General features: G+C 52.0%; 1 protein-coding gene across 1 annotated transcript; it reads right to left on the reverse strand.

Annotated features, from left to right (window-relative positions):
• Positions 1-7,898: 7,898 nt before the first annotated feature.
• Positions 7,899-8,474, reverse strand: CHC_T00004229001 (hypothetical protein). The gene has a single exon (XM_005715519.1). It carries the CDS (start codon positions 8,472-8,474, stop codon positions 7,899-7,901), a length of 576 nt encoding a protein of 191 aa, XP_005715576.1.
• Between the last annotated feature and the right edge of the window lie 2,304 nt (positions 8,475-10,778).

Raw genomic sequence — 10,778 nt, forward strand, 5'->3', positions numbered from 1 at the left:
ACGTTCTCTCCGCTTGTGCTGCCCCGCTGGCGGCCCGACCAAGTTCCAGTACTTTGACGATATGCGCGTCGGGCGCCAAATGAAAAAGCGGGATAGAAGCGTCACCAAGAGTCCCAGCCAGGAAAATAAGAAGAAGAGGGTTCGTAGAGGTAATAGTGGCCCCATCCTCTCACATAGTAAGGGCCGTCGTGCGAGAGAGTCCTTCTGGTAGCAACAAAGAAATTTCATCCATAAGAAACGCAATCCATCTGAGTCATCTTCTAAAACATGCGTAGTAGTACAATGTACCATATCTACTTAAGATGTGCGGGTTTCTGAATAAACGGGATTAAATGTCGTGCGTGCATGTCATGTCGACTTTCGACTTTAAGGCAAGCCCGGCGACACAAGGGTGTACTGCGGGTGATTGGCCCGTACTACCGAGCAGGGGCCGTAGTACCTCGATTCCCGAAAAGGACACTTCCGCAGACCTCCCAAGGCTATTCCTCGGGCGACCATGACTTGATCATCTATGTTGAACTGCCTTTGCGAGATAACCGTCATCCTCTTGCAGCTTCTCTCCTCCTGTTTACCAGTCCTCGTCGATCGGAGCGCGAGAGTCGCCAATAGTTCCAAGTTACGCCCCTGAACGCCACACCATCGGATTTGGTTCAGATAGGTCTGCCGTTGCAAAGGCAGCTTCATTCCATACATCAGCACGAACGGGGAGAACCCGTCCGACAGTCGGCGTCGCCTGTACCCGTTGAGATTATGCTTCAGTGCGGATTCACATCTGCAGCTAGCGCCGCCCTGACCTAATCGCGTCTTCTGAATTGAACGCTTGATAGTCCCGACCATACGCTCGGCTTTTCCGTTAGAAATAGGAGCGTAGGCGAGAAATTCCGTGCTGTGACATGAAGTTTTTCAACGCTTTCGCGCTGAAACATGTTGCATTATCCGAGACGATAGTCCGAGGAGGACCAAACGAATGGATGATCCCTTCCTTCACGAACTTGACAACTTCCGCCGACGTAGCAGTTTCGGTAGCCCAAGCCTAGGGCCATCTCGTCAGATGTTCGACTGCGATCAAAATGTAGCGCTTTCCGTTCTTCGTCTTTGGTAGGGGTCCAGCAAAGTCTATCGAGAACGTCTCAAAGAGCTGAGAGGCTGGTATCACAGCCGTGACCTTGTATGTCGGGATGGGTGCATCCTTTTGGCAGCGTTCCAATCTTCGTACGGACGCGTAGATATCGCGATGAACCCCCGACTACTAGTACCTATCAAGCACGAACTGCTTCGTTGTTGTATAATCTCGGCGACCCATGTCGTCATGCAGCCAACGAAATATCTGCAGGCGAGTCTTCTGAGAAGGAATTGTTCTGATCCCGTTCTTTGTTCGTCGAAACAGTCTCCCATTCCAAGTAAAGAACAGCCTGGAGTTCTTCTTGATTCTGCGCATCTGCGTAACATCTTGCTTAACCATCTCTTCACCTTCGAGGTAACGGTATGTGTTCTCAACGTGAGGTTCCATATCTCCCAACATATCTCCGTTCGTAAATGCTACGGCCCATAACAGGCCTACCTCGTCCTTTTCGCGCCTCTTTTCGTCGTATCGAAGACGCGAGGGAAAGTCAGCGACACAATTCTTTGGGCCGGGGCGGTACAATATCTCGAATTCGTACTCCGCCAGGAAATCCAACGACGGCATCCCCACGATCATGTCATACGGTGTTCCCGTAGGGACGAGAAAGTTCATCTTGCTCACCAGCCCCCAGAAGGAGACTGGGATCTGGCGCAATGATCCAACACACAGGGAACTCTTCCCATCAGTCACAGTTATGTGTTTCTTCGTGCTCTCTGGCGTCAGGGACAGCCCCTTCATGAGCGGCGACATAATGTTTGGCACCGCACCCGAATCCAGTAGTTATTGGGCATCGGTTCAATATATTTGAACAGTAAACAGGCAAAGGCGTCTCGGGAAGACATCCGTAGGGCCAGCAAAGCTGCGAGAACGTCCCAACCTCCTGCAGAAAAGGCGCTTCATCTCCTTCCCTGATCCTTCAGCATCTACACGGGCAAGTTGCTCAAAGGTTAGGCCAGACCGTGCATTCCCCAGCTCTGATACGACGTTGTACTTGTCAACGTGCTCCTGAAGGGCCGCCTTCTTTGAAACATTCTTCTTCTTCTGACGCGCAGCCTTCAATCTCGGCACTCTCAGCGGCTTGTTACAAGCGAGAGTTCCCCAGGGTGCTACTGGAGTGGGATTCAGTAGCCTCGGAACCGAAACTTCTTCAAAATTCTTCCACTGTTTAGGCAAGGTTTCTCCTTCGGCGTTGCGTTTCGTAGCTGCCACCAATTCTCTCTTTGCGGACTTAGTCATGACTTTGACCAGCTTATAATCTCTGGTGGCTTCGCCACTGTTGTCTTTGGCAGAAACGCCTCGCTCGGGTCCATAAGCGCTTCCGGCGCCAGCGTTACCTTAGGGGCGCGCTCGAACCACATTCTTTCTTGCAAAACGGGACCAGCACGTCTCAGTGGTGTGTTCTACCTTTCCACACGTCGGACAACGAGTCTCATGGTGTGGGCAGTGCTAATCTACATTATTGTTGAGCTTGTCATGTCGAGGATCCATATCAGTACGCATCAATACACGCCTGGGCGCTACAGGGTCGACGGAATGTGCAGAATATTTAGCCACCTTGAAGGAGTCACGACCTGCGGTAAAGTCCTTCACGGTCTTCATCAGTTCTTCGTTAGTCGACGAAGAGCGATAGGTCGGGAACTCAGCAACGTCCAGATGTACCATTACGGCATTTCGTAGCAATCTGTACTTCGATTCGTTGTTGAAACCAGCTTTCGAGTAGAGTTTTTTCCATTTCAGCCATCGAAGCGAGCAAGTTTTCACTATCTAATCGGCAACTCATAGCCTTCTGGATGTTTTCTTCAGGCCTACCTGTCACCGTAAGACGGTCTGACAGAGCGCTCTTCACACCGTCCCAGTTACTGGCAGCCTCGGTCAGACTTGCATTATGACTGTCGGTGTCATGGTAGTAGTCAAACGCGGCACCTCCGAGGTGGCATAAGATAGCTCCTGCATTCTCCTCGTTCGGCTTACCACGCATGATCATGTTTGTAGTGCACTGACCCACCATTCTTTTCTCAGGGCACCTGTCCCTAGTGGCGTATCCCCGGCCAGCGCGACCCTCCCCACGTGTACCCATGGAAACGGGTACCACGAGCCACGTGTACCTACGACCCGCTACTACGGGTGTGCAAGTGTCAATCTCCCACGTGTAAGAGGTCGTCATACCTCCCCACCGGGAGTTCTCCGGCCACCGACGCCGTTTTAATTTAGTATTGTTCAGTTTAATTAATTATAGCTCCCACGCCGGCTAGTATATAGCCGACGTCCGACCCGAAGTAAATTCTCACCAAGCCTTGGGTCTTCAATCTGAGTTTCTGGAACTAGAGTCGTAGCTTCGGGCCGGTCCTCGTCACACGACGGTACCACGCGAGCTATCTACATCCCCGATTACCACCTAACTCTACCGTGCGCCCCCTGCTCGACTACGGTAGCGTGCGCGCCAGCCTGTCCCAACCGCTCCGGCCCTCCTGGGAGTGTCCTTTACTTCCTTTTCCCTTTTAATTCCCTACTGCGCATAGCGCCCGGCCTCGTACCGGTTCCTTTACGGGTGGTCTCCCGAACCCCCAACACGCGCCCGAACGCGCGCGCTCTGCCCGAGGGGGATCCATCTTCTACCCCCTCAGTGCACAACAATGTTTTTGCATACTAACAGAAACTTGGGAACATCTGACCCGTTCGACCCATCGTAGGTGGCAGGGTTAGGGCCAGCAATACTGACTGCGTCGGACATCCTCAACAGTATCATGTTGTGAGGTAAAAGGGGGTGGTGGTGCTTTCTGGGGAAGGGTGCGGTCGCGTCTCGCGAGATTGAGTCCGGTCTGTCCGGTGTACCTCCCTCTGCCGACACTGGCCCACCTTCCCCGCTTCTATTTCGTCTCCATCCCTTCTAGAAGTATCCACGCGTCCGGCCCGGATTTCCTAGACTGTCTGCGCGCGCTCCTCTAAAATTCATATAAAATCTTCCTCTACAGTATAAAATCTCACACTACAGTAAAATGTAATTTTGCACTAAAATGTCCTCACACTGTAGTAAGTTGGTCAGACGGAGGCGCTTGCCATTTCCGGTAGGATACGGTTGGTACATTACTGCTAGGACACCGCCCTGTCTTTAAATAAAGTTACTCCATTTCGATATGGGATATTTATGCATGTCCCACTTTGGCCCGGACACAGTTTCGAGGAGAATCGTGCTTGCCGGTAACTGTTCAGTCCCTAAATCGTATTATTTTCCTAAGCCGTATCCAGAATTTCGATAAAATTGCGGAACGTATTACCTCCTCCTGCCTCCTTCGCGGGAAATAGTGCAAACCGAAGTTCCGCCCCGACTCTGCAAACCCATCTCGCGCCATCAAAAAGGGCGCCGCATTGCGTCTCGATAATGGACTGCATGCTGCCGACTAAAAAAACCGAATAGAACTACAGAAAGCACAAGTAAAAGTGGGATCAGTCCACGCGTTCTCCTTTCTCAATAACCCAGCGTTCCAACCCTTCAATTACATGAGTTCACAGGACTACAACGCCGAAATGCCTACTTTGTCGCAGATTGTTAGCAGTTTTCGTGCCTCAGGGAGACGTTTATTGCGCGATGCTGACGTTGAAGAGAATGGAACTATTAGAATTAGAACTACGGGAGGACGGGAGGGGCACATCTGACGTCTGATGCAGTTCTGGATGCGTTGAAGCGCAGAGAGGAGGTCCGCAGGGGGAGGCAATCTCCGAAAAACGATGCCATGAATGAGAACTGTGGGAAGGAGACGGCCTCCGAAATGCGTAGGTTATGTGCTCTCGCTCTAGAAAGGTCAGCTCGAGCTCGGATTTTGTCACCGACAAGGAGGGTTCGTAGACAAAGTGCAAAGATGAGGGCTGTGAGGCTTGCATTTGAGACCTGATTGATGGGCCACGTCGCTTTTTTGAATGCGCCAGAAATACGAATTAGGAAAATCTCTTTAAACAGGCTTCATTTGAATGTTTTTGGTTGACGTGTCGTCGGAGCGGGTGCCTATCTCCAAAGTTGACTGTTGATGCCCCAGATGCGCTTTCGTTTGAAGATGCGCTCGGCTCTTTGAAGTGTCCAAATCGCTAAAGAAATAGTATTTTTTGGTTTAAATCTATCGAGCTTAGTTTTGGAAACAGAAAAAATACGGTTTAGGGACTGAACAGTTACAGGAGAGGAAAATTTTCCTCATATGCGCACTGAATACGCGGATTTTCCATAAGTTGAAATGTGTCCCACATTAAGCCAATGAGAAGGGTGAAAGTGAGTGTATATAAGAATTCTCTCAACATCCCGCTGCAACGGAAAAAATGTCCGCCAGTGTGTATCGGACTATTACTGAGGAGTAATCCTCATATGAGGACAAAGTTATATTTTTCCAGACGAGGCAAGGCGCGATTTAACTTTTGTTTCTTGAAACTAGAATTCCATCCACACAGCTAAAGCATCTGCTCGTCAGTTTTAGCAAAAACCAACTCGTTGGCGCACATGAAGCTGTTCAAAAGAAAATGATTGCGTACAGTAAGCATTTTTCTCTGAGCTAAATTTATACCAGCAGCATAGAGACATTCCGTAGAATGCTTTCAACTTCAGAAAAATTCGAAAGCGCGTCAACCTACCAAAGAAAAATAGAAACCGTGGAGATCAAAGTAGAAAACAAATAAAACCCGCAGATTTTTATGATTTTTTAATGTGATGATAACGCTTTGTTGTATATACACTACATAGACATGATTCTAGAGGTCTTGTTTCCCCCTACTGTATCGGCCCAGTCCCATGCCATACTCGACCAATCTCCACTCGCTGCACGAAACATCAATGTGTTATTGAGGAGCGCATGCATGGCAGCAAGGTAAAATCTGCGCTACTCTTCACTCTCGGTATTTAACACCGGTATTTAACAAGGGCAGGTCGTGAATGTTCAGCGGTCCTATGCCGTTTGTGAGTATATTGAAGCCATGTTCAAGTTGTCCACAGAAGCGCTGCATAGTATGGAAGAAGCTTTCGTGATTTCCGCTGAGCAAAATCAACCAGCGAGTCCTGAGCAAGATAGTGATGGAGAGGCCATGTTCAAGCGAGCAAACCTGCTGAGAAACGGCGAAGACGGAGTTGAGAAGGACGCCGCACGAGCTGTGAGGCTGTATGGGAGTGCGATTGAGGAACATGGTCATGTCGGCGCGATGGTGGGCCTCGGTAATCTACTGACAGAGGGCGCGGAAGGAGTCAGCATCAATGCACAGCGCGCTGTGGGGCTGTATGAACGCGCGGTGCGGCAATACGATGATGCCGATGCAATGGTACAACTCGGAAAACTGCTGGCGAAGGGGGCAGAAGGAGTGGAAACGGACGCAGTACGGGCTGTGGAGTTGTATGAAAACGCGATAGACAAACATGAAAATGTTCGGGCGATGGTGAAGCTTGGATTCCTGCTGGAGAAGGGCGCAGAGGGAGTGGAGAGAAATTTGGGTCGGGCTGTGGAGTTGTACGAGCGTGCGATCGAGAAATCTCATGATTGCAACGCGATGTACAAACTAGCAGGTGTATTGCACAACGGGGGGGACGGGGTGGCACAGAATTCAGCGCGGGCTGTGGAGCTGTACGAGGATGCAATTAAGGAGCACGACGATGTCGACGCGATGGTGAATCTCGGTTGCTTGCTGCAGACGGGCGCAGAGGGAGTGGAGAGAAATGTGAGTCGAGCTGTCGAGTTGTACGAGCGTGCGATCGAGAAATCTCATGACTGGTACGCGATGTACGACCTCGCACTTGTATTGAGCAAGGGAGGGGACGGGGTGGCTCAAAATTCAGCACGGGCTGTGGAGCTGTACGAGGACGTGATTAAGGAGCACGACGATGTCGACGCGATGGTGAATCTTGCAAACCTGCTGAAGGAGGGCGCAGAGGGAGTGGAGAGAAATGTGGGTCGGGCTGTCGAGCTGTACGAGCGTGCGATCGAAAAATCTCATGATTGCAACGCGATGTTCAACCTAGCAGATTTATTGAGCGAGGGAGGGGACGGGGTGGCACAAAATTCAGCGCGGGCTGTGGAGCTGTACGAGAAGGCGATTAAGGAGCACGACGATGTTGATGCGATGGTGGATCTTGGAGTCCTGCTGGAGAAGGGCGCAGAGGGAGTGGAGAGAAATGTGGGTCGGGCTGTCGAGTTGTACGAGCGCGCAATCGACAGAAGTGGTGATGTCAGTGCCATGTACTATCTCGGACTCCTGCTGGACGATGGGGCGGAGGAAGTGGAGAGAAACGTGGTTCGGGCCACCGGATTGTTCGAGCGTGCGATCCGGGAAGGGCATCATGGCGGCGCTATGTGCAAACTCGCATTCGTGATGATGAATGGAAGGGAGGGTGTTCTGCGGGATGAAGTCCGAGCTGCGAAACTCTTTGAGCGCGCGATCCTGGAGCGCAGTGATGTGCGCGCGATGACAGGGCTGGGCGTGCTGTTGTCACATGGCGCGGCAGGAGTGGAGCAGAATGTAGTTCGCGCAATAGAATTGTACGAGCGCGCGATCGACGAGGCCCAGGATGCCTTTGCTATGGTCGAACTGGCGCGCCTATTGCAGGATGACGGATACTGGGTGCGGCCGAATGCAGCGCGAGCTGCAAAGCTGCTTGAGCGCGCGGTTGAAGAGCACGACTACGTCGAGGCCATGGTGCAACTCGGGGAAATGCTAGTACAAGGCACTGGGGGAGTGCGGACGAACGCGGCTCGTGCGGCGCAATTGTACGAGCGTGCGATCGAGAAGTGCCATAACCGCGACGCTATGCTTAAACTGGCCTGCCTGCTGCGGGACGGAGCGGACGGGGTTGCGCGGGATGCAGCGCGAGCAACGAGGCTGTTCCAAGCCGGGATGAACGGGCGCGATGGGGGTGGGGCGATGGATGTTCTCGAGCGACTGGTGCAGGACGCAACCGGGCGGCGCTGAGCCCAGCACGGGGCAGACGGGGCCGGTGTATGGCGTCCGGCAATCTGAAAGGGGGGGAGGCGGTGGACGACTGCGCGGGTGACTTGTTCGCCGACGTCGCGGGCATCGGCGACGTGGGCACGCCTGCGAAGGAGAGAGGGGATGGCATCCTTGGTGTCACGCGGACGGCTGCACAAGTGTTCCGTTTCGGCATGTAGAAAACCTTGTTGATCGCTATTTTGCCCTCAAGAGTAATGGCTTTGGCAATGGCACCATGGGTAGGTACGATGAGCGACGAGGCTGAAGAGGAATGCAAGACTTGGACATGAAAACATAGGATTGCTAGTCCAATGTGTTCTCGTGACAGCTGGGCCCCACTCGTCAGCACCCTGGTCTCAGATAAGCGACGAGGCTGAAGAGGAACGCAAGACTTGGACATGAAAACATGGGACTGCTAGTTACTCTCGTCAAAGCTGCGCCCCCCTCGACAGCGTGCTGGCCTCAGGGGTCGTCTGGGTCTTCAAAAGGGAACAAGGCGGGATGACCGCGGAGAGAGGAGCAGCATCTGGGATCAGCATGTCAGGGGACGCTGCAGGTTGTGCGCCACGTATCCAAGTGTACACGTGACATTGGCCCCTGTTGAAACCTCTGCTGAAATCTGTCTGCTGTGATGCGGCGGTTGGCTGAAACAGGTCTTCGGGAAATTGCAGTAGATTTTATTGATACAGTACCCAAGGGTAACGTTGTCCGCCAAGTAAACACGTGTTTTTGGTTGCAGAAACCAAAACTGGTTGGTCGCAAAGTAGATTATAAAACTGGGAATTCATCCACGAGTTTTCATAAGCCGTGTGCAGCAGGCCTTCTCGATGTCATAATCAAATCAACCTGGAAGGCGCTTCAACCCATCCTCCTGTGAAATTTTCGTACAGCCCAAACCAGTACAGTATGGCCGTTGACGACTCATCATCTTCCGACTCAGAAACGGACATCGCCTTGAGCACAGAGGGGGGGGGGTACGGCATGTTGTGCATAAACTTTACACTGTACCACTCAACGCCGGTATCTGGCGCGTACGTGCGCAGCCACGCAAACGGCCAATGGGAGTGGCGCATTAGATGAGTACAGTAGTACAGCAGGATGGGAGTTTGGGCGGGCGGTGCGGCGGTGCTCCCTTTCATGTGACAGGTTTCGCTGCAGTCGCGCATATTTCCCGCTCCGACAAAAGACCATGTTCAATGTTTCAATACAACGGGTAACACACTGCTATGTAGACAACTGCGTCACGTGCACGCAATGCTCTACTTTAGATCACAAAGGACGCCTGCTTATACTTTGTGGACCGAGTACACCCACCAGTGAGATGCAGCACAAACGTAATTTATTGCACGACGACCGGAAACAAAGGAATTGACTTGAATACAGTGCGTGCGTCTCCGTAGTGTGCCATTGCATGTGCTTCAATAATGTTGCGCCTGCGTTTCTACTTGCCGGAACCGACACCAGCGCAAGGCCTTTCTTGCGCCTTGCCTCACCTTCCGAACACACTTGAGACTGCAACGGACGGAATACAGCACGCGGCAAAGTGATGCATGTGACGTATGAAAATTTTCTTTCGCTCAGGTTGTACACCGCATTAGCCAGTTGCCGCCGTTTGTTTGCACCACTCCTCTTCATCGACGACCGCCATCGAGACAGGAGCAGATGCAAGGTAAAGCATTTCTATGCAAGACCGCCTCCCACGCACAGATACGAAACTCTTGCGCCTTCCCTGTCGATAACCACCCCCTCAAAAGCATCATCACAATTATACAAGGAAGACACCTCCAATATCGCAGCCGTACTTCGTCGTCGATATCTCCAAGATATTGCGCTCGCCGTGTATTACTGCCGTGTCACTGTGATTTTAGATGCAATGTTCTCCTTCTCTTCTGGCAGAAGCTGGCCTCGGAAGTGACAAGCGCCGGCTCCCTGCTTCCCATATCAAGCGCATAAAGCCATGCCTCGACTCGAAGACAACCACTCTGAACTGCCGTTCTTCGCATTCTGTGCGCAAAACGCAACGCAATGAACTTCTTATTCAAGGTCACCACCGTTCTGGTCTTCCTTCAGTCCATCATAACCCTCGCCATCGCGCAGATTTCGCCGATCACTACCTCTGACAATTCCAACTCAGCGAATGCCGCTGTCTTAGTTGACGGCTCGTTTGCTCTCGCATCCAGCACAGCGTGGGCACACGCCGGCAATCAATGGCAGGAAAGCCAGTATCCGTGGGACGCTATTCTGGACCTAGGACAGTCGTACACACTCTCTTCGCTCAACTTTTTTTCAGGTCAGATTCCGTTTCCACCATCGGCAAAGCTTACCATCAAAGGCTCCAACACAAACGGACAGGATTACACGAAAATTGGTACTGCCACTGCTCCTTCCTATAACAACTGGAATACTGTCGTTCTTACCGGTCAGTTCCGGTATCTGAAAGTCGGTTTTATCCTCAGGAATGAACACTATGCAATCACGGAGATCGAGGTATTTGGTACGTCGGGGACCAATGCTCCAACCCCGACTCCGACCCCATCTCCAGTCGTCGGAGACGTTACATGGAACCCGAACACCAACCTTCAAGCAGCAACACCCCCACCATCGCAACAAGCATACCAATATACGCACTGGCCGAGTAGCCATCTCAGCGCCGCCTGTCGTACGCTTCATGATCGATACTGGACTAGGGGGCCCAAAGCTGATC

Source organism: Chondrus crispus, genomic scaffold, assembly GCF_000350225.1.
Source record: "Chondrus crispus Stackhouse genomic scaffold, scaffold_220, whole genome shotgun sequence".
NCBI lineage: Eukaryota > Rhodophyta > Florideophyceae > Gigartinales > Gigartinaceae > Chondrus > Chondrus crispus.